At 38.4% G+C, this 24,967-nt stretch overlaps 1 protein-coding gene across 1 annotated transcript in view; it reads right to left on the reverse strand.

Moving 5' to 3' along the window:
- Window positions 1–24,967, reverse strand: part of UNC5C (unc-5 netrin receptor C) — a 484,018-nt gene that overhangs the window by 74,430 nt on the left and 384,621 nt on the right. Inside the window, exons 5-7 of the mRNA XM_033214856.1 lie at window positions 10,655–10,835; window positions 5,146–5,313; window positions 2,593–2,757 (exon numbers count right to left, since the gene is read on the reverse strand). Of these exons, the coding sequence (XP_033070747.1) occupies window positions 2,593–2,757; window positions 5,146–5,313; window positions 10,655–10,835 (514 nt within the window). The remainder of the gene's footprint in view (window positions 1–2,592; window positions 2,758–5,145; window positions 5,314–10,654; window positions 10,836–24,967) is intronic.

The raw sequence follows: 24,967 nt of genomic DNA on the forward strand, positions 1-24,967 counted from the left end.
AGTGATAATTCCTAATTGCTGATTGCCACTTTCTGGCTATCTTTTCTACCTCCATTCTTTTTCTTAATACTGACCTTGTCCCTTTTGCAAACTTTGCAGTATCACTATTAGAAGCCTTTGTTTTCCAAAATAATGGCCAAACAATATTATTTCTTTGCAAGACTTTGGCAGTATACTGTTCCAGAAACACCAGGCTAACTGGTAAGCAGAAACTATAGCTTTCACTGTAAAAGACTACAATTGCACAGTGCAGAATATCTGTGGTTTTATCACTGAGGAAATCAATAGTGATATAGACTACAATTCTTTGTCTGACTGGAGTGGATACAGGAGGGCAGATGAAAGAGTTTAATGACTTAGTAGGGATTGTCACTATAGCAAATCAGAGCTGCAGAAATAAATAGCTTTAAATGGAATGATTTTAACCCAAATAGCAAAATGTTTCCATCAAACAGGAGACGTGATAAAAAAATAAACACAAACAAACAAACAACGAAAAATACCCCTCCTTTTGCCTCATTCCTCTTCCCTGTCTATAAACACACACTTCAGGCCATCATTACTGGCAAATATCCAATAATAAGGAAAAAAATTCTATGAATGCTTAAGAAATGATCTAGAAGCTAAGGGGTTGCTATGTCATGGACGTCTTAGTTTGAATATATCATGTTTGTATTTGTCATAATTTAAAATGTGACATTTTCTATGACTAATAAAAGGTTCTATCTTGTGGCATTGTATTCCTTGTTAAAGAGGTTGTTCTGAGGATTTGTAAATATGCACAATAGAAGTAGTAGGTATTAAATCACCCAAGATTGAAATAGTATATTGAAAGAGAAAGAATGTGAAAGACAGAAAGAGAGAAAAAGTCCAACTGTTTCTATTTTGCAATCACACGAATCAGTTGGTTCTACAGTAAAGGAAAAATACTAAGTGATGAAAATGTTAAAAAGACTAACTTGTATGTGGTATGTTATTTTAATCCTCAACCCAAACAAACTCTGTACCTCTGGATAAATGGTTAGCAAAACTGATTTTCATTTATGCATTTCTGGTACAAACTTGTGAGGTTCACAGTGGCAGGCCCCACATCATTACCAGAAGCTGTGCTTTATACACTCAGCGGCAGCCTGTTCTCGAGGAATGCAAATGTACCCTGAACATAAAAATAAGAGGCCTACTGGATTTTTATTCTGTGTGAACAACATAATTATTTATTTGTATTTTAAGTAAGATATCTTTCTAAAGGTTCCTGTGTGTATAGACTGAAAAGTAAACAGAATTTCTTTTTTTTTTTTTTTTTTTTTTTTTTTTTTTTTTTGAGGCGGAGTCTCGCTCTGTCGCCCCGGCTGGAGTGCAGTGGCCGGATCTCAGCTCACTGCAAGCTCCGCCTCCCGGGTTTACGCCATTCTCCTGCCTCAGCTCCCGAGTAGCTGGGACTACAGGCGCCCGCCACCTCGCCCGGCTAGTTTTTGTATTTTTAGTAGAGACGGGGTTTCACCGTGTTAGCCAGGAGGGTTTCAATCTCCTGACCTCATGATCCGCCCGTCTCGGCCTCCCAAAGTGCTGGGATTACAGGCTTGAGCCACCGCGCCCGGCCCAGAATTTCTTAAGTGTGGTAAAAACAAAACATTTTATTCTTAAATGACAAATACAAATACCTTTGCACAAATACCTTCAGCTGCTTGTATTCTGCTAGCAATGTGTAATGTATTATGAGAAATGTCAACACTAGACCACCATTAGTTCACATCCAAAGACAGCACATCATTTGATCCATGAATCTGAATAGGTATGATTTCAGAATAATTCTTAATACCTCAATTTATGAACATGAAAAGAGATAGTAAACTGTGTACATCTGAGGACTCCTCAATAAAGGGGTGACAGTTTGCAAGTATGAAATCAAACTACCATTTAATTAAGAAAATCTAAGGAACAAAGACATGAAAAAAATGGAGAATATGTAGCTTATAGCACACATTACATTCCTAAGCCAATCTTTGGCACTCATTTTAAAAATGTATGCTTTATTAATATTTATTTCCTTTAAATAAACTAAATCATATCCACATTATAATTTCTAATAGAAACCCAGAATATTTAAGAGGTTGCGGAGATGTTCTCACTAAACATTTGTTCTAAGTCGGTAAATCTACCTACAGAAATATTTTTCATCTTTACATACATTTTACACTCCATGGACATTTTGGTTAGGTACCTGCCATGAATTAAGAATAAACAGCTTACATTTTTAAAAGTCTTGTTTTGACTCTGTGAAGAGTTTAGAGTGCCCTTTTGTGCTTTCTGATAAAACCAAGTAATGGTTCCCTTCCATATAAGTGATTGAATCACCCCTTGCTCATGAAAAAGCAATATTGCATGCCATTTGTTAGCTGGACATAGTTACTATTTATTCTGGTTCCTGGAAAATTTGCTTTTTCCAATTGTGAGAGCGAGCTAGAATATTGCTATATTATTGCATTTTATTGTTGTTCAAAGAATTCTTTATTTCTAATGTTTCCTTAAAAAAATCCAAAAGGTTCAATCTCCAGCCCCCTCAATGTCTGCAGTTTGCTTAAATTGACTTACTCTGCATGCAAAGCCCATCAGTGCAGTTCTTGGATTGCAAGACGAGGCCGTCGCAGTCCTTGCCTCCATTCTTGGGGGCTGGTGCCGTGCACTCCCTCCTGCGCCAGTGGGTGCACTCAGTTCCACAAGTAGACCACTTGCTCCATGACGTCCACCTGCCGTCCACTGCCATGGAAAAAATGCAGCAGCAAGTCAGAGGGAGAGGCAGCTGCTTAAGGGATGGAGCAGAGCTCAAGTATAATACAATAAAACAAAACAAGAAAAAGCATGCGCTACTGAGAAGCACTGTATTCATTTCAATTGCTGGGAATTGCATGGTCTACATCATTTGGGTTCAGTGAGCTTTTCCTATAGTGTGAGTGTTTTCTCACTGACCAAGTCAAGGGAGGCTGACTGAGACACACAAAATCCAAAGTTGTCACCAGGAGCTATGTAAAAGTAGGCCATGATGGTTTCCCTTTCCCTATTAATGGGGGAGCTTCTGGGTGTTGTATTGAAAATTAGGTCAGTCTTTGGATCCAAGATTCTTTCATTCCTAGGGCCGTGTGGACAGTGAAAATAAGCTTGTGTGGGAATTCAGAGAAGAGGTTGGTACAGTGGAGAAGAAATCTATCCAACCTTCAATTCATTCATCCAGTTGGTATATATCTATCTATCTCTTCTCTCTCATCTAAATTTTATATTGTCTTTTTATTTTACTTTTTTCATCTGGGCTGCTTGATTCTGCTGAAACCTTCTGTAATGTTTTCATGAAAAGACTATTATTTTTCATTTATTATTTGATAATTCCATTATTTGATGATGTTTCTGTTTCTATTTTTATTTAAAAAATTTAGGTAAGACCCTAATATTTGTTGTGATTCAGTCATTTAGAACTGACTTACTTTCTTCCTAATTTTGGTGGCTGGCTTGTCAGCACCTTCAAAGATAATGAACTCAGATATCTCTATTTTAAAAGTACACAACTTAAATCTCAGTTTGAAAAAAGATAAATTTCAGTCATACTTGAAAATGCAGCTTAAGTTTCTCAGAAAAATAGGATAAAAATGTTGAAATAAGAGTCTTAAAATATTAATCTTCCCTGAAATACATAATTATAATGATCAAGGATTCAATGTAAAACAATGCTAAACATTATTTACTGAACAGCTTAACCTTTTATATCTATATATTGATAAAAATTATATCAATTTTAATCGTCTACGTAGTTTGAGAAATCTACATGATTTCGTATTCAGATTACTATGTAAATATATCATGCATAATGTGGATATGGTTATAAAGATACCCACATGAAAAATGAGAACAGCGCTAATATTTCAGTCATACAGAACTGGCTATATACGCAAGTCCCAACTACTTAGAGCAAAAACATTTGCTTTGACTTGCACCAATCCAGTTTACCAAAACACTGACACATGCATTTCTATTTCAACTCAAATTGATCGGTGCTTTTTTAATTGTGGGAGTCAGCACCTATAAAATAAAATCTGAAATTTTAAGCCTAGCTAAGCATCAAAATTTGTTTCATAAATAAAAGCTCTCAAAGGGTTCACTGTGGAAGACAGTTTTGATATTTGGAAATCAACATTTGGGAATGTAAAGTGTAGATTATGTATATCTCTCCAGTTCATTTCTCCACTCCATCCCTGAGAAAGGTTAAAAGATAAAGATTAAAGGATAAACACGACAAAATTAGGCAAAAGGGAGAAGTAAGAAGGCTGTGTATCTGAACAATAAAACTGAAAACACAGTAGCTACTCCAATGAGCGCAGTAAATTTATGGATTATTTCAAAATAATTTTAGCTTAGCTTTGGAATATATTGTATAACAAGGCATTTTAAAGGGTTTTGTTTTTACTTTTGGCAAATATTATCTTCGATTTACCTAGGGATAAGAGCTGGTAGCAAGATGAGATAGTACAGAAAGATGCTAAGAGGTGGAGAGATGCAATCTTGCTGTAGGTACCACTGCAAATAACTCAAAAAAAAAAATAGATGACCAACATTTACAGATAACAAAGAACTGACTGCATCATAGTTTCAGAATCCATTATTCCATGTGCCAAAAAACTTTGCCTTCCTTATAATTCATTTCAAATGTTATATTTGCCCTTGACCAGAAAATGACACTAAATGTAAAATATTTCCATCTAAAACATTTTCTAAATTTCAGTTCAATTAATTTCTGTGGTTTTCTGAAGATCAAGGATTGTTATTCCTAAAATGTGTGGCTTTCAGTGCCATTCAAATCTCTTGAATTACAAAATCTGCAATCTTGGTCCCAGCAGTTTTGTTGAATAATATAAAGGGATTATATCCAGTAGTGTTTAATCTCCTGTTTTATACAATTTGGCATGTTTTGGTAACAAAGTTAAGTATTCTTTTGGAGGAAAACACTTGATATCCCAGTAATGCAAACAGTGAGTAGGATGGATTTAAATAATGTTTATCACACATTCAGATCAAGAATAAAGTTTCTGTATCTATTCTCTAAAAGCATATTTCTTAAATAATGGGAGATGTTTGGATTGAGAGGACTGGCTTATTTACCTGGGCATAACGTAGTACAGGCTATTTTCTGCACACTCTGCCCTTCACAGAAGGCACCCCCATTGAGTGGTGCCGGGTTGGTACAAGTCCTTGTACGTTTCTGATACCCTCGTCCACAGCGGCTATTACACACAGACCACTCTGTCCAGGTGGACCAGCCGCCATTGACTGAAAGGAGGCAAACAGTAAAAAGTGGATTAAACATGTGTGCATGCACAACACACATGGACACATAAAACAGACACAATATGTAAACAAAAGTTATTTTCCAAGTGACCATTTATAAAAATCCAAAATTTCAAAGCCAGAAGAGACCATGGACCTCATTTTATCCAAAGTTTTAGTGTATAGACAGAGAAAAAAAAAATGTTTGCAAAGACATACTCACCTACTCAGAAAAATAAATAGGACGGTATGGGTTCTCTTTTACTTGGCCAGTGTTCTTAAAAAATATACATATCTCTTTACCTAGTCAAGCTCCAAAATTACTTTTGACAGCTCGTCTCAAATAATAAATGTTTACATCTCTATGACAAGCCTGCAAGTGAATCTATAGCATAGGGACAGAATAAAATAATTTAGCCTTAAAAAAAAGATGATTGATTTTTTAAGCATGTGTAAACTTTACAACCTTTTAAGGATTTTTATTCACTTGCACAAACCAGTGAGCCCGGCTAAAAAATAAAATCCTATAGTACTGGGGTTATAAACAAATTGACTGGCTATTTGAGTTACTTGGCGATTAGTTGATATTGAAATTAGCACTTATTTTGTGTATAAAGGCCAATTATGATGTCTGACGGAGCTGTCAGCATATGTGATTGTAAAACCTACACCCTAACACAGCACACTCTTCAATTCTGCAGATCTCTCTTTAGAAAATACTTTGATATATATTTTTAATACTTCAATAATGTGAGTCTATACAATATTGTAATTAAACAATTTCTAACAAAAATTATTTCCTTGTAGTTAAAATACAACACAACTAGTATACGCATCTGCTTCCTGACACTAAAAAAGTGTATTAGCCATTCAAGTAACACGAACCTTATATGTGCACAGCATTTGCCCAACATTTTGTTTTCTAGAAACCTATCCAATAGGAAATTATGATGAATGTTATATTTACAGACAGAAACATATTTTTATAGCAACTTTATTTCATATAAAGAGGAATAATTGGAAACAACTGTAATGTTCAAAAAGGAGAAAATGGCAAAGCCAGCCATCTATGTTAATGTGACTGACTCCTGGACAACCATTAAAAGCGATCCTGTAGAAGGCTATTGAATAATTCATGAGGCTGGGTGCAGTGGCTCATGCTTGTAACCCAAGCACTTTGGGAGGCCAAGGAGAGAGGACTGCTTGAGACCAGGAGTTCAAGACCAGCCTGGACTACATAGCAACACTCTAGCTCCACAAAAATTTAAAAAATTAGCAGATCATGTCAGCATGTGCGTATAGACCCAGTTACTCAGGAGGCTGAGGCAGAAGGATCCCTTGAGCCCAGGAGTAGAGGCTGCAGTGTGCTATGATCACATCACTACACTCCAGCCTGGGCAACAGAGTGAGACCCTGTCTCCAAATAAATAAATAAATAATACATGAATGTTTCAGTATGTTTTAAATAAAAGTAATGTTTATGGATACATTATGCATAATCATGTATATGTATATAATTTTTATATAATATGTATACAACACTTATTATATTTATATATTTTAAATTATAAAAGATGTATAACAATGTGTAATGCTTATTTTTAAACCTTATGTATACATATAAAGTACTAGTAGCATATGCCAAGTGCAGTGGCTCATGCCTATAATCCCAGTACTTTGGGAGGCCAAGACGGGCAGATCGCTTGAGTCTAGGAGTTTGAGACTAGCTTGGGGAAATATAGTAGACTTCATCTCTACAAAAAATGCAAAAATTAGCCAGGTGCGGTGGTACTTGGGAGGCTGAGGAGGGAGGATCATTTGAACTCCCAAGGAGACAGAGGTTGCAGGAGCCAAAATTGCACCACTGCACCCCAGCCTGGGCGACAGAGTGAAACTCTGTCTCAAAAAAAAGAAAGAAAATTCAATTAGTATACATATAATTTTTGTTTAAATGCTATCTCTGGGTGACAGCATTATAGGTATAGGCATTTTCTTCTTTGACCTTTTCTGTTTTCCAAATTCTCTCTAATGGATGCATATTTGTAATCTAAAAATTGCATTAACAAAAAATACATAAAACAGTCACTAAATATGAAATACTGGTTAGATATATATGTTTTCTGTGGAGTTTTGGTGAGTTCAACCTATGAGGCTTGGACAAATTATTTTAGGAGTTTATGTAAAGGACAAGCAGATGGTGGACAGGTAGGGTTTCAGTTAGTGTTCCAAAAAGCAATTTAACCTGCTCAAGTTTACAAAATTCCCTGCCATGGAATTGTCTGTATAAACTGCTTACTAGCATACTGGCAAGCTGATATTTGGGGTTTAGGATACATGTACTGTTCTGCTGGGATTTTAATGAGAAATGGATAATCAGAAACTTTCAGAGATGAAAAAGTCTTTGAAGATCCCTTCATTTACAGAGAACGAGGCAAGGGCTCAGAGAATCCTGGTTAAAAGACCCTCTGAAGATAAGTTAGTGACAGAAATACTCCTATGACCCAATATTCCTGACCCTAGTCCAAATCCATTTCCTTAATTCTAAATACTAAGTTACTTGTGTTTGATCCTTCCTAAGGACAACATGTTCATTGTATTTATGGATATTGAAAGCATAATATACATAAGAAGAGATTTGCAGATTTGCATGTACATTAAACATCTATATAATACAACTATATATAGTCTGCCTTCATTAGTTATTTATGAGTGGCACATGCTGTGATTGTACCCCATTTCTTTTTTGCATTTCAAATGTTGTTAATCAAGTCTTTCAGGCAGTTTAAAAAGAGATAAGAAGAAGAAAACATTTTATTTTGATTTAAGAAAGGCAACTGCATACAATTCAACACAGCCATTATCTGGACTAGGAAATTAAACCTCAGAGTAATCAGAGGATCAAAAAAATTTTATGCATCTTTCCTGTAATTAAAATGACATTTTTATAGCAGCACTACATTCATCCTTTGGAACAGCATAGTAGTTTCTCTTCTCATAAACACACATCCATCTGAATGGTACTGTGGGGTAGGCAATATTTTACTTCAACTCTTTAAGGATTTTTTGACGGGGCCTAAGAATTAAATTGGTGTAACACAAATCACGGGAGAAAAACGTGTAAATTTATTTTATATAACTTTAACATGGCCTAAGAAAATGAAGACCCAAAGATGCAGTTAGAGTTGAATGCTTATATATTGAATTGGACAAACAGTAGTAAGTTGTGAAAAAGTAAATTATGTGGTAAGGCTAAAAGAAGATTAAGAGTTATTTTAACAAGATCAATACAGAATTATCCGGATCTTAACTTCCCCCTGGTCTCAACTTCCTGTCCTTGAGGATAAGAATGTTACTTTCCTTCCAGTATAGGGAAGCCATCTTTCAGTTGAAAATCTCCTCTCCTGCTTTTAAGAGTCAGAAGGATTATCAGAGTGATCTTGAGTCTGCTGTTTCTCAAGGATCTTTAATGCAGAAAACAGTCAATATGCCAAGTGGCATATTCTGGGGTGACAAATTCTTAATTCCTTCAGTCCTATCATGTACCCCATAACATTTCGGTCAAGGACAGACTTCATATACAATAATGGTTTGTTTCATAAGATTATAACAGAGCTGAGAAATTCCTATCACCTAATAACCTCATAGCTCTTGTAACATTGTGGGGTATTACTTTACTTTTTCTACAAATGTGCTATAGCCTAAGTGTAGTGTTAACAAAGTCTACAGCAGTGTATAGTAATGTCCTCGGCCTTGCCATTCACTCACTATTCACTCACTGACTCACCCAGAACAACTTCCGGGGCTGCAAGCTTCATTCATAGTAAGTGCCCTATACAGGTGTACCTTTTTATTTTTTTTAATCTTTGATATCTTATTTTTACAGTACCTTTTCTATGTTTAGATATACAAATACCATTTTGTTACAGTTCCCTACAGTATTCTGTACAGTAACACAGTATACAGGTTTGTAGCCTAGGAGTAATAGGCTATACCCTCTATCCTAGGTGTGCAGTAGGCTATACCATCTAGGTTTGTGTGAATACACTATGATGTTCTCACAACGATGAAATCACCTAACGATGCAATTCTCAGAATGTGTCCCCATCATTAAGTGACACATGACTGACTGTACCATGAGCCACATACTTGTCAGTGGCTGTCCCTCCTTCAGTCAATAAGACACCAAGGCCCATGGAGTTTAACACTAAAACAGTGATGAAAATCTTCGTTATGTTCTAAGAAGTGGTGAGGCATGGGCATATCATTCTGGCGGTGGCATAACCTCAAAATACTTCCCACATTGTTCAATTTCCTCTGAGACAGTAAAACATCAATAATATGAGAAACTATTAGGTGTCTAACATTGTAAGAAATATGTAAATATACAGACCAGTCTCTCGGTCTACCAAGGAGCTTAACCTTAGCTGGGGAGATGAAACTACTCATGAAATGATTGGAAAATAACTGAATGCTAAACCACACAGGGAGATAAAAGCATATGTGCCACATCAAAATGGGGTATGAAATTGCTTAGTACTTTCAGAAAATTGATAGGTTTAGAGATGAGCTGGCTTAGAAAGGACCAGGGCATGGGAGGAAGCTTCCTAAGAAGTCACTTTGTTGGATTTTACCATATTGTTAGGATTAGGGCCACTTGGCCAGATAAGGCAGCCCTTCTCTTCACTCCGCACACCTCTGATGGAGTGAGTAGAATGAGTTCTAAGAAGCTAAAATTGCTCTAATGTATTTTGGGAACAGATCAGCTCCCGCTTTCTGAGGGTTTGCAACGATAAGACTGAGGTTAGGTCCACAGAAACATCAGCAGGCTGATAGAAGCACATTCATCTTCAGAACTCAATGTAGATCTTGGTGGTACAGGTTCTCGAGAGAAGAGGGCTTACACAAACAGCAGCCACTCGGGAAGGCTTTCTTCACTTTCCTGGAAGCTGACTGAGAAAGGGTTGAGAATGTCCGAGCCTATCCTTTCATATCAGTACTGGGGAAGCAATTAAACCTCACTGCCCCTGTGAAAAGCAGCAAACAAGCCACGATGGAGATTGAAAAGGGACTTCTAGAACCGGGCATGGTGGTGCATGCCTGTAATACCAGCTACTCCAGAGGAGGCTGAGGTGGGAGGATCCTTTGAGCCCAGGAGGTCGAGGCTACAGTGAGCTATGCTCATGCCATTGCACGCCAGCCTGGGTGACAGAGAAAGATCCTGTCTCAGAGAAAATGAAATATTTAAAAAAAGGGCTTCTAGCTTGATATTTTAAAGTTAAGATATCGATGCCAATGAGAAACTAGTTAGACATGAACTAGATTGAGACCCTGAAGGACCACTCACCATAGACTATGACAGTGGCAGTTGTGCTTTTCCTCTTGGCAACAATGTTTTTGGCAACACAGGTGTAATTTGCGGTATCAGAGAGGCGGGCCTGCTTTATGATGAGGTTGTGATCAATAGTAATATAAAAATTCCGATCTTCAACGGGATCAATTATGTCTTCATTTTTCAACCATTCCACCTAAAGATACATGAGAAAAATAGATAAATCCTCAGCATGGATTCCTTGATGGCTGCCTGTCCTAACCCGTATTTTGTACATATGATCTTAGCCAAAAGGCCAAGAAGCGATATCTGTGTTTTATAATATGTACCATGTTGTTCCAGGCCATGAACTTCTGCAAACTGGTGGGAAGTAACTTTCCAAGGTCACGTTAAGTATCACTCACCTGCCAAACATGCTGATTCTGTCTGTACTACATTATTCTCAAATGTCAATGAACCAATTGGGAAATACAGTGTTCAAATTGTTTTCACTTTGCCCTGCAGGCACAAATGAGGAAATGGGGAATGTGTGCTGCCAAGTTCAGAACCCAATCAAAAATAATAGGATAAGCGTTTCAAACTGAACTCAAACCTTTTGTTATTTGATTTGTTTACTCTTGGCAACTTACCTGCTGCTTTTCAGAAAAGAATAGAAAGACTATTTTTAAAAGCACAAAAGGAATTTTAGACATCACATAGCTGTAATAACATAACATTTGGATGATTTACATGTAGCCTTACTGAAACATATGGATTAAATATCCCTGAAAATACACTGACTTCAAAATGTAGCAAAACACATATTTGGAGATGTATCTAAGCCAAAAATTTTTTTTTTTACATTTTTCTACCAATTCTTAATACAATCCGAATAGCTTACAAATCATACTCAAATCCCTCCTTTTGTATAATGCTAACATTCAAATCTTTGGCTCAGGGTGTACTTTTGGGGAACCTGACCTTAAGACATGACCATTTAAAACTACTGAACTATTTTTTTCTATGCGAATAATATTAATGTAGTAATAGTGATGTTATATTTGCTGAATAAAGAGAGGAAACATACCTGTATAAGCTGTTCTTCTGGAGGTAAACTATTTCTTATTCTGGCAGTTGCCTTTTTTTTCTATGCACAGGTTTTTCCATAAAGCAAAACAACAAACAATGTTGATATTTACTACACTTAAACTCTGCTTTTGCATTAGGGTGAATGTGGATACAGGTAACCTTTAGTAGTAGGGAGTCAATATCGTTGCCATTTTCAAAACCTTAAGGAGCTTCTCTAACACCACAAGAGGTCTAGAAATTAATCTCTAAATCTGTCAGTGGGTTTGACATTGCACAACTCTAAATTACATTTAAGGCAGGGACTCTCAAATAATGCTCCTGTAATCCTTAGCAGAGAAGCCAACATTTATAGAGAAAAATAAAAATCAACAACAATCTTGAAATATAGAAAAGTATGAGGTTGTAGAGTAGATAAACTATTTGTAATGATGTAAGTGCTGAAAAAGCTAAACATTCTTGATATTTGCACTCAAGGTAGTGAGAAAAAGAATAGAATCTATTTAAAACAGTAGGTGTTTTAAATATGTATTTTGTTTTCAAATACAGACTGCACATTCAGTCAGGGCTATGCCTGGGTATCTCTGAGATATATCCTCATATTCACTTGACCTGGATTTTCTCAACGTTTCCCCCTATGTGTGGAAATACGATCCTGCTGGAAGTGCATAGGAGAAGGTGGCACAATTTATACTGTTAAAAATCTCTTTGATGATAATTAAAAGTTGAAATTAATAGTTTTTGAGTGGAATCTTTACCTAGGATGTTATCTATGTCCTTCTAAAGAAAGCCTCCTATCACACAAAGCATGGACAGACTCCCTTACTCCCAGTTGTTCTTGTATCCCTTCTACAATTTTTGTGCTCGGTATGCTTCTCTTTCAAGTACTCATACCTGGCCCTCTTCTCTAAAGAGCAGCCCTCAGGCTCATGGATTGTTTTTGCCTGAATGTGCCTAGGATTTTTTATAACTTCCCCATTAGCCATTGACTAATGGGTGCAGAAATATGGCTTCTGTCCCTTTGGGTCAGAATCTGAGCTGTAACTTTCCAGAAGTCCCTTGGAGGGATGAGGCTGAAGCTACATCCTTGAAACTGGACCTGAACTGACACTATTATAAATGGAGCATACCTAATCCAAAAATCTGGAATCTGAAATACTCCAAAATCTGAAACTTTCTGAGCACCAACATGACACCACAAGTAGAAAATCCCACACATGACCTCATGACTGGTTGTAGTCAAAATGCAGGTGCGTAACACACAGTTTATTCAGCATCCCCAAGGGAATGACGGTGACACCAAACAACTATAGACTGTCATAGTGATCCCTTTGCTTTCTGATGGTTCAATGTGCACAAACTTTGTTTCAGGCACAAAATTGTTTAAAATGTTATATAAAATTACATTCAGGCTGTGTGCATAACATGCATATGAAACAAATGAATTTCATGTTTGAACTTGGGTCCCATTCCCAACATATCTCATTATGTATACGCCAATATTCCAAAACCTGAAGTCCAAAACAATTCTGGTCTCACACATTCTGTATAAAGAACACTCAACCTGTACTAGGCTTCTTTTCTCCCCTGCTTGCTCGCCCACTTACAGGGTTCTCCTGGAAGCGCTTTCTTAAAAGACTACTCACATTCATAACTTTGATTCATGGTTTGCCTCTGGAGAACCCATAGCTATTCAAAACTATGGGTCCTTCTATGTAAATGATGTTGTCCTAATCATAAATGACATAAAGAAGTCCCAAGGGATATTAGAAATCACTTGTTTGTATAAAGAGTTTATTACATGGAAGAAAGTGTTCAGTCTGCACGGTTGACAAAAGATTTGAAGAGACAAGATTGTTGAGTATATGATCTTTACTCGATTATACATAATTACGCATTTGCCTTGGGTGTCTCTTGCCTATGCTGGAGCAGTGGTTCTGACCTGAACCTCAGGACCCCTGAGAAGCCCCAGCCGTGTTTGATGGCCCCTGTGGGGGGCACTGCTCTCCTCCCCTAACTCCCATTTGAATCACAGAAACTCTGCTTTTATCTGTTTTCCACACTGGATTTGCTTTCACGCCTTTGTTTCAAGAAACAAAGGGTTCTACAGCTAGAAAACAGCTGCGGGAAGGCGCGGTGGCTCAAGCCTGTAATCCCAGCACTTTGGGAGGCCGAGACGGGCGGATCACGAGGTCAGGAGATCGAGACCATCCTGGCTAACACGGTAAAACCCCGTCTCTACTAAAAATACAAAAAACTAGCCGGGCGAGGTGGCGGGCGCCTGTAGTCCCAGCTACTAGGGAGCCTGAGGCAGGAGAATGGCGTAAACCCGGGAGGCGGAGCTTGCAGTGAGCTGAGATCCGGACGCTGCACTCCAGCCCCAGCAACAGAGCAAGACTCTGTCTCAAAAAAAAAAAAAAAGAAAAAAAAAAAAAAGAAAATAGCTGCGGGAATGAAGAGGCGGGCCCAGGACTCCTCCAGCTTCTGACAATACCCTACAGTCCCCCACACCCCAGGGCTGCCAGCCATATCACAGCACTCTACTCTGAGACAGGCTCAGTGAGGACTGCAGGCCACCCCTCACCTCCTGTGCTGGAATACCAGGGGCTACATATAACTAACTCCAGAAGTCCTGATACTCTTCCATACTGCCTGGAAGACAGCATGAAAATCTTCTAACATTTCAGTCTCTTTTGAGATTGTTTCCTTTACATTTTTCTCATACTAAAGTCTAGGCCTTTCTGATGCCATTGTTTCTTCCCGAGTCCTCTGAAGGGGTGGATGTTTGATTTCCCAAATCCAACATGCCACTGGGTCTGGGGATGGGTAAGTGCTGTCCTTGCTCAGGATTGTGTGCTTCAGACTGTTCTCTCTAAACATCTTCACCTTGAATCTCATGCCATCAGATTATATCACCCAATTTTGATTCTTTTTTTTTTTTTTTTTTTTTGCAGTTATTTACAGACCTCTGGGCTTATAGTCACTTCATTTAAAGCATAATTTCTGAAGAGTTTAATAACCACAAAGATGACACTTCCAACATCTTGGCCCTTCAGTTCCATGACCTTCCATCCTGCAATGAACTTATCCTCTAAGGTCACACATTCTAGGCCAAAGGTTTTCAACTCCACTTTACAATAGAATAATGTGGAAAACATTTATAATATATTAATTCTAAATTCAACCCAGAGAAGCTAAATCCAACCCACAAAAACTCCAATTCACCGGTCTAGCATCAGTGTGTTTTAAGTTCCCCGAGGGTTGTAATTTACTGTTAAGGTTGAGAAATACCAGTCTAGATCATTGCCCTTAAAAATGCAATCCCTGGATCAATAGCATGAGTGTCACTGGGAGCTTGATAGACATATAGAATCTAAGGCTCTGCCCACCTATTACCGAATCAAAATATGTATCCTAATAAGAACTTCAGGGGGTTTATATACACACTAAAGTTTGAGAAGCATGATTAGCTCTTGTCCTTATCATCAATTACAACTCCTCCATAAACTTAGTTCCAATTATCCTTTCCTTTACCCTTTTCTGTCTTTCCTATTCACTCTAAGATACTGAATTCAACAATCCTTCACCAGCACCTACAATCTATTGAATTTGCCAATTTGTTTCGCAGACGTTCAAGTGTAAATTCCAATGTCTAACTGTATATATGATTCTTGCAGTATACCATCAATGCTCTCATCCCTGTGTCACTTCAAGATACTCACTTGGCCACTATTTGCCTACAACCCCACTGTGGTTTCTTTTTTTTTTTTTTTTTAATATGAAGTCTCACTGTGTGCAGTGGTGTGATCTCAGCTTACTGCAGCCTCTACCTCCCAGGTTCAGGCAATTCCCATGTCTTAGCCTCCCTAGTAGCTGGGATTACAGGTGTCCACCACCATGCCCAGCTAATTTTTGTATTTTTAGTAGAGATGGGGTTTCACCATATTGACCAGGCTGGTTTTGAACTCCTGATCTCAAGTGATCTGCCCGCCTCAGCCTCCCAAAGTGCTGGGATTACAGGTGTGAGCCACCGTGCCCGGCCTCCCCCTCTGTGTTCTTGAGGTGGAACATGGGTGTAAACAGCCATGGAGAGTGAGCTCATCTTAAAATTCATAACAGATCACAAGTGGGCCTTTATTTCTGCCAAGAAGGCATGCTGTATTTTCATTATTCACTCTCCCCTTCTCCAAGATAGCTATTTCACACTCCTCTCCACTACCTCCCCTTCTAGCCTCACTTTCAGCTGATGACCAAGATTTCCATGTCACTGAGAAAACTGACAATCACAAGAGATCTTCAAGCGCTCCCACTATCCGTGTCCCCACCCCCATCTGCACCCTCTTTCCTATCACTAGGGGAGCTCTCTGTATTCCTATCTGTCACCTCAGATTTGTACTCCGTATCTTAGTCTTGCTCTTCTATTCAAGGGCAAGTCCCAGCAATTCTCTTCTTTCTCTCCTAAATTATTCAATTTCCCTTGATACTGAATCATTTCCACCAGCCTACAGATGTGCTGTTAATTTTTAAAACTTAGAACAAAAACCTTCTCACTTGTTTCTGCCTCTACTCACCCCCCGCCCACCACCTATATTTCTCTGCTTGCCCTGCCTCATAGTTGTTTACATTCGCTGTCTTCAATTCCCCACTGAACCTGTTCTAATCTGTGTTCACTTCCACTGATTCACCATAGCTGCTCTTTTCTCTTTGCTAAATGTGCTTCTGAGGACTTAGTGCTCATCTTACTTGACTCACAGCAGCATGTGATCTGGTTACTCGCTTCCTCCTCCTGACTTGCTTTCTCTGGACAGGGCTCTTTCCTGGGCTTTGTCCTACATTGCTTCATGCCTTACAGCTTCCTTAGGCTAATATTTGTGTCCCTGTAGCTCAGTCCTTGGAATTCTACTGCTTTCTGTTTTCTATCCATATTCACTTCCTTGGTGAGCTCATCCAGTCTCACACAGATGACTCCTAAATTTATCTCCAGCCCAGACCCCACCCCTGAACTCCAGACTCGTATTTCCAACTGTCTTCATGCAGCTCTGCTTGGTTGTCTGATAATGACCTCCTGAACCGCCTTTCCAAACCTGCTCCTCTCACAGTCTTATGCACCTCACTTAATGCCAAATGCAGCCTTCCAGCTACTTAGACAAAAACCTGACTTAGTGTTGACTGCTTTTTCCCTCTTTCTTAGCCCATTCAATGTTACAGCAGCATACATTAGGAATCAGACCACTTCTCATCCCCTCCCTGCCACCTCTTCCTGGTCCAAGTCACTATCGTTTCCTTCCTGAATTATTGCAAACATTGTCTGTCTTATCTTCTGCTTTTCCCCTGAACCCTCAACTGTCTATTTTCAACACTGTAGTTAGAGTGATCCATTAAAAGTCAGAGCATACTATACGTATGAGTCAGGGTTCTCTAGAGGGACAGAACTAACCATATATATATATATATATACACACACATATATATATGGTTACATATATATGTGTGTATATGTATACACACACACGTATATATGTGTGCATGTGTGTGTGTGTATATATATATGAATTTATTAAGTATTAACTCACATAATTACAAAGTCCCGCAACAAGTCATCTGCAAGCTAAGGAGCAAGGAGAGCCAGTCCAAGTTCCAAAACTAAAGAGTTTGGAGTCCGATATTCAAGGGCGGAAAGGGTCCAGCCCAGAAGAAAGATGTAGACTGGGAGGCTAGGCCAGCCTAGACTTCTTATGTTTCTCTGTCTGCTTTATCCTGGCTGCACTGGCAGCTGATTAGATGGTGCCCACCCAGATTAAGGGTGGGTCTGCCTCTCCCAGTCCACTGACTCAAATGTTAGTCTCCTTTGGCAACACCCTCACAGACACACCCAGGATCAATACTTCCCATCCTTCAATCCAATCAAGTTGACCCTCACTATCAACCGTCACACTATACCTCATCTCAGACCCTCCTAATGGCTCCTTCTCCTACTCAGTGTCAGCACTAAAGTTCTTACAACCAGCCTGGACAACATAGTGAGACCCCTATAAGAAAAATAAAACAATTAGCAGGGCTTGGTGGCATGTGCTTGTATTTCCAGCTACTCGGGAGGCTAAGGCAGGAGGATGGCTTTAGCCTGGGAGGTCAAGGATACAGAGAGCTATGAGTGCACCACTGCACTCCAGCCTAGGTGACACAGCAAGACCCTGTCTCCAAAAAAAAAAAAAAAAAAAAAAAAGGAAAAGAAAAAAGTGGCTTGGGGATAGGAGACAGGCAGGAAAATAATGGATTCAGACAATAATTGGAAGGGACAGAGGACAGGACATACGAGTTGATGGTATGCGGAAAGGGGGGTGCCAGGGGGACTCATCTTCAGTTTCAGGCTTGAGGACCCATGTATGGAGCAGGGACACAGGAGGCAGAAAATAATTGAGGGTAGGAAGTATAATGATTCAGATTTGGCTGATCTCATAAGGAATCCAGCTAGCACAGCATGATTCTGACAACAGCTAAGTTGCTAAAAATTCCCATTATTTCCATGAACAGAGTGAGTTATTCTCTTAAAGTTTTGAAATAATTTAAAGAAATAACGCTGAGGACTTCTGCTTCTCTTGGATCAGCTTTATCTTAGCATTAGGAACTGAACGTGGATATTGATAGAAAGGATATTTTCAGGGCTAGCGTGACTGCAACAACATTTATTACCGTTGTGGTTTAGATAAAAATGATAAAGCATTAATAAAACTTAGAAGACGAATGGCAAGGAAAGCAATGTGTGAGAATAATTCTGTTTATCATGTGAAGGATTGTCTGAATCAGCAAGAGAAATCAATATAAGAGCCATAACATACAATTTAAAATATATAACTTTTCATGCAATATTTCCAGAACACACACTGCAAAACTAACATTCTTCCATGTAAAACAATTCCACAGTGAGTCTCCTTATATATACTGTATATAAAATTCCAAGAAACAATACAGAATCTTTTGTTGTGTTAGAAATTTATTGCATTGAATAGTATGTAGTTAATTATATTGTTGCAAAGCTATTTATTTGTAAGCTAATCTTGGTTAACCAGGAGTCAGTACTCTGGTCTGGCCATAGAATTCTGTTCATATTTTGGTCATTTCAATGCTTTTTGTTGATTTCAACCTGTGGCTTCTCTTTTCTCTACTCCTCCCATTAAATAAACTGATTTATACAAGAAAGAAGTCTTTCTGAGTTAGAAGTTATTTTGAGTTATGTACAAAATATTCGAAGAGAAAGAAAAATAGGTTGAAGTTCAGAAAACAATAAAAGACTTCAACCATAAACCAGGACTTGTTGTCATGGTTGCAGAGATGCAAAATAATGTTCAAACAACTTCTGTCCTTGTGGTTCAGTAACTGCGTCCTTTCAATGATTTGGGGCATATTTGAACCAATTTACTCAAGTGTTTATAAAGGCATGGGATTTTACTAACAGGTACTAAAAATAGTTACAAGGCAACATTAGAATGACGTGTTTGCATATTCTGCTGTTGTTTGGTGTTCTTAGTCCCACTGTGTGCAATCGAGCATCTTACTCTAAGGAGCAGTTCCTAAAGTACCAGTTAAGAGGGCTGCTTTCAACTGCTTGAGCTCAGAACTGAACTCTGCGATTTTGGGGTTGTGTATGTCTCCCATGGGTTTTGTGGGTTTTATCTTCTGTACGCCTTAGAGTCCTCATTTACAAAAGGAGGATAATTCTAGAACCCATTATAAGGTTCTTAAAAACTAAATGAATTAAAACACAGAACACTTACTGTCTGGCATACAGTAAATATTTGAAAATAATTATTAACATTTAGTTAAGGATATACTAAAACAGGTGAGACAAACCCCAAACAACCCTAAAAAATGAAAGGGAAATGGTGTTAATCTGAAAACTAAAAAAAAATTTAACACCCGAGTCCTTTCAGCCTTCGCTGGCATTTCTATGAGGCAAAGTCCACTCAATATTAGGTTATAACTCTTTAAGATTGCACTACAAATATATAAGCAACTGAGTATTACATTGGCCAATATTGTTTGTATGCTAACCCTAAATACATATTTTCCTTTAAACTCTATGAGTTCATAATTCTAGAGATGTCATTAGCATGCATTTGCTTCATAGGTATTAACATTTTAATTAATCTTTATAAAAATTATTTTCTCATTCTAAATTATAAGAAAACATACTTTATCAATTTTTAAAAAATAAGTAGAAACGATTTTTAATCAAAGACAAGTTATTAAAATAAATGAGAAATATTCACTATGACACTTGGTAATAAAGCATAAATGATAGGCAATTTATATTACTATTATTTTTACCTAGACCATCTATATTTTTATGGTTTTTAATTTACTTTTGTGGGTTTTCCATTTCTTTTCTCCTAGTATTGCAAGCTAGTCTACTTGTTCTTTTAATGATATCAGTCTATCAGCCCCATACCATTGCATACATACCATTAGCTTCAATACCCTTATCCATGCCCCTAAGAGATACAATTTTCTTCCAGCCACCTCTGCTTTCCCTACCACCCTGAAAGTACACCTAGGTGGGTCCTATGACCGCACTGGTCCCCAAAAAAGGACTGTCCCCCATCTTTTTTTTCCTCATTAAACTTTGTTTTCATGGGAATCAAAATTCTGTGACAGATTTTTGGTCAAGTTGTTTCCATTAAAAACCATAGATTTTAAAAACTCTTAACCGCTGCATGCAAAACCAACCAAACAAACAAAAAAAACCCCAAAGTGGTCCACAAAACATTCTCCTTTCCTTCTGAAGGTTTCATGATGCATTGTTATCATTAACCAGTCTTTTACCATTAAACTTAAATGGCCAATTGAAACAAACAGTTCTGGGCCCATACTTCTACCACTGATTTAGACTGGGGTGGCAGGTATTCGGGATGATATTCATTCAGCCTTCTGAGCTTTCTGGGCAGACTTGGTGACCTTGCCACATCCAGCAGCCTTCTATCCACGGCTTTGATGACACCCATGGAGTGGTTGTCCCTGAGCTCTCTTCTTTGCTTCTCTCTCTCCCCACAGAAAGGATTCTGGGGCAGATGGGCTGGTCCAAGGGGAAAGGAGAAGTGAAAATTATGGGACACATTCTGTGGTGATAGAATAATTACCATTCTTTAGGGTGGGAAAAGTAAGGGATGTGACCTGGAGGGGAAGAGGGCACCTTGTACTCCCTAATGCAAATCGTGAGAATCCTGATCTGGCTTTAGGGAGCAGAGAGAGTTCAAAAGAAGAACATTTTCCTTGTGCTGAAATTGTGAGGACAGAGAAGCAGGTGGGAGGAATGGTGAGAAGTCGCCCAAGGGTAAAAATGGAGAAAAACAAGAAGCTTGTAGGGTGCATTCCAGGTCCCCAGCTAGGTACTTTGTACTCGGTGGTTCCTCCTCACAGCAGCCTATGAAGGAGGTAGTTGCATTCCCAATGTTCAGATGAGAAGAATGATGCTGACAGAGAAGAGCTTGCACAGGTTTACAAGCTCAGAAAGGAGCAGAGATCCGAATTCAGGACCGCCTGAGTTCTGGACTCTTTTCTGTCCATAGAGCCAAGAACCAGGAGGAGCCAACTACAGTGCTACAGACTTTAGCCTTGACGGAGTGGGCTGCGGATTACGAGATGGGGGCTGGAAAAAGCTGGGACACCAAGACACATACATTTTAGCTACTCCAAGACTTGGGTTGAGGCTGTCCTTAGGCTGGTGTCCCCAGGGAAGCAGAGAGATCTTTAGAAAAGAAGCACTGGACACACTTTCTGTTATCAACATGACTCTGTCACTCAAAGGACCAATGCAGATTTCCTTTCAGAGCTAGAACTAGAATTGGGTGTGCTTTGATTTTAGGGGCATCAGGAAAGCCTCCTTCCTCTCCAAAATCGCTCCCCCCAATTTTTGACAATGACTTGAAATGTCTTTAGGAGAGACCAATTTTAAATTCCATCATTAGAAGGATCTCTTTACATGTAAATGACCTGGAGAAATAACAAGCTAAATCATATGCAGTATTCTACAACATGGCATATAAATAACTAAGGAAAGACTAGATAAAGAGGAGTTCAAGGTGCTAGGGTTTCAAGGTAGGACTGGATTCAAGTATCCAGCAGGATGCAAACGTTTCTAAGGGATATACAAACAAAAATATTTTTAAGGGAATTAGTATATCTTTAACTTCCATATGCATTCCTTCCTTTCTCTCTCTTTTTTTTTCTTTTTGAGATGGAATCTTGCTCTGTCACCCAGGCTGGAGTGCAGTGGTACCATCTCGGCTCACTGCAACCTCTGCCTCCTGGATTCAAGTGATTCTCCTACCTCAGCCTCCTGAGTAACTGGGACTACAGGGGCGTGCCACCATGCCCAGCTAATTTTTTCTGTTTTCAGTAGAGACAGGGTTTCACTGTGTTAGCCAGTATGTTCTCAATCTCCTGACTCTGTGATCCACCTGCCTCAGCCTCCCAAAATGCTGGATTACAGGCATGAGCCACTGCGCCCGGTCTGCATTCCTTCTTATAACTAATTTCTCTAAGAACTTGCCCTCTGCTTTTCAGAAAAAAGACATCTCTTGCATGAAAATCTTATCATCATACATTACATGAGACTGTAAAAACCTCTAGGGCACCAGATAAGGGAATAATTGGTAATATTAGTGTGGTAGTTGAGAAAATAAGAGACTATAATAACTGGGCGACAAATCCGCTTTGCAAATCAGGTGGTTTAAATTCTTTGCTTTCATCAAAACTGAAGGAGGGCCTAATATGTCAAATGATGGGTCACTGAACATAAATTTTGATGACAGATCGCTATGCAATTTTTGACCTGTAACTTGGAAGACGTGCAGAGTTGAGGTACATTGTTACAACGTAACTCCACATATTCCTATTTACTTATGTATGAGAAGTTCTCAGTATTTGAATTTATTATAAATGACAGATAGAAATGTAATTGATTTTATCCTGTTTCATTTCAGCAGTAAGTAACATTCAAACTTGGCTAAATGAGCTACCTGGACAGGGGAGCAGGGATGAAAACCCCATTTCTCCTATTAAAAGCTGTATTTCCAATAAAAATTCAGTCTTTATGCCAATTATTTATCAAAACTTGTAGTACATTTGGGTTTTTACAAAAAAATTAACAATTTGATCCCTATGGTCAAAGGAAATAAAGTTTATATGCAAATTTTTATTACAGAGAAATACGATGACCAATAGAAATTTTAATACCTATGGGGGAAATGGTATAGAAATATAAGTTAAAATAGCAAAAGGAATACTGTTAAGTTTTCCTACAATTTTTTTTTTTTTAAGATGGAGTTTCACTCTTGTCACCCAGGCTGGAGTGCAATGGCGTGATCTCGGCTCACCACAACCTCTGCCTCTCAGGTTCAAGCGATTCTCCTGCCTCAGCCTCCCGAGTAGCTGGGATTACAGGCATGTGCTATCACGCCCGGCTAATTTTGTATTTTTAGTAGAGATAGAGTTTCTCCATGTTGGTCAGGCTGGTCTCGAACTCCCGACCTTAGATGATCCACCTGTCTCAGCCTCCCAAAGTGCTGGGATTACAGGCGTGAGCCACTACACCTGGTAAGTTTTCCTACTATTAAAGAAGAGTTTGTTCTTACATTTTCTTAATTGGTAATGTTGAGTAAGACATCATTATAGTGTCTGCATTCCATTGGATAACTTTAAGTCATCTAACAGTTCTTTTTAAAGATGTCAAATGTTTATAATATACACAGACATGGTATCTTTTCCCACTATTTAATTGTTTGATAATATTTTTTAGATACCAATGTAAAATGTGCAAGGAGATATGTATTTTTTAAGTCTTTTAGGGATATGCTAGCAAAAATTTTAAAGAACACTTCACTAGGCATGAGAGGATAGTGGTTCTGTTACCAAGCAGGAAATTTTACCAGGGGAGAAGGAGGAAGGCTGAGAACTGAGAAGACTAAAGAATAGGGTAATAGGAGTGGGAGTTGGAGGTCAGTGAATGGAACTCTCCGAATATTTCTCCTGGATGCCTCTGCAGTTGTATTTACGCTGCACTTTCACAGAAGACCAGTGAGATTTTGCCAAAAGACACTCAAGTCTCAAGTACAAAAGCCTAGGGATAGGACCCAGCTGTGCCATTCACCGAGTCTATGCTTTTGAGCAAGTCACATAAAATCACTCAACCTTACTTTTCTACTTCTACAACAAGAAAAGTAGTATCTGTCCTAACTCCCTCATAAGGCTGTTGTGTGGTTTGAAAAGCATATACTATATATGAAAGCACTTTTGATGACTTCTATACAACTTTAAGCTGGTGTTATGGTGATCTCTTCACAGAGTAAATAATTTATTCTACAACATGTCCTTATTTCTTTAAATAACTTTTACAAATTAAGATATAAGTTTAGTGAACAGGGAAGAATGATATCTAGTATAAAATGAAAGATATTTAAAAATATTTTCAATGGACACATTTTCCATTAAATTCTGTCCTAAAGACACCATCTATTTATACATATCCAGATGCTAGAACTCCCTGGGTTCAGTGTAACTGAACACTGTGGTTTGTTTCTTTCTCAGGCAACACGCTCTGTGCTGAGGATGCTGAGCAACAGTGTGATATAATTCTGTAAGGAACAATCTTCACATTGTGAGCCCTTATTCAACAATCAATGAAAGACCAACAAAAACAGGGTCATCCTACTTCAGCTGAAATGTGTTAGCAACTAGGAAAAAGGAGAAAGTTTATGCAGAAGACATGAACTTGAATGTTTACATGCCACTCCCAAGACCATGCCCAGTCGAAATATTGCACTCAGAAATTCACTCACTGGTGATTTTCTAATCTTCTCCTCATAGGCCTGTTGAGACCCTGGGTCATCAACAAAGTACTCAATATTTTTGTGATTTTCCTTAATCTGAGCAGATGGCATATGTCTCTTTCAACAAACTAAATAGTCCAAAATATATCAACTCCCCCAATGCTCTTTGAGTCTCAAGTAATCCAGAAACATGCTCACATCTCTTCTATCCTAAAAACCAAACAACAACAAAATTAAGGCTGACGTACCCACCCTCTCCAGCTATGCTTCAGACTTCTCTTTCCCTTAGTGGCTAAACTCCTCAAAAGAGTGAAATATTCCCCATCCCTCTTTATGCACCTGCTCATTCACTCTCCCATTTAGCCATGTCTGGATTCCTGCTCCCCACTCTATTCAAACTTCACTTTCAAAAGTGACCAGTGGCCTTTCTCGTTGCTAA

The sequence above is a fragment of the Trachypithecus francoisi genome, unplaced genomic scaffold (genome assembly GCF_009764315.1).
Source record: "Trachypithecus francoisi isolate TF-2019V2 unplaced genomic scaffold, Tfra_2.0 Lachesis_group1, whole genome shotgun sequence".
In the NCBI taxonomy this organism is placed as follows: domain Eukaryota; kingdom Metazoa; phylum Chordata; class Mammalia; order Primates; family Cercopithecidae; genus Trachypithecus; species Trachypithecus francoisi.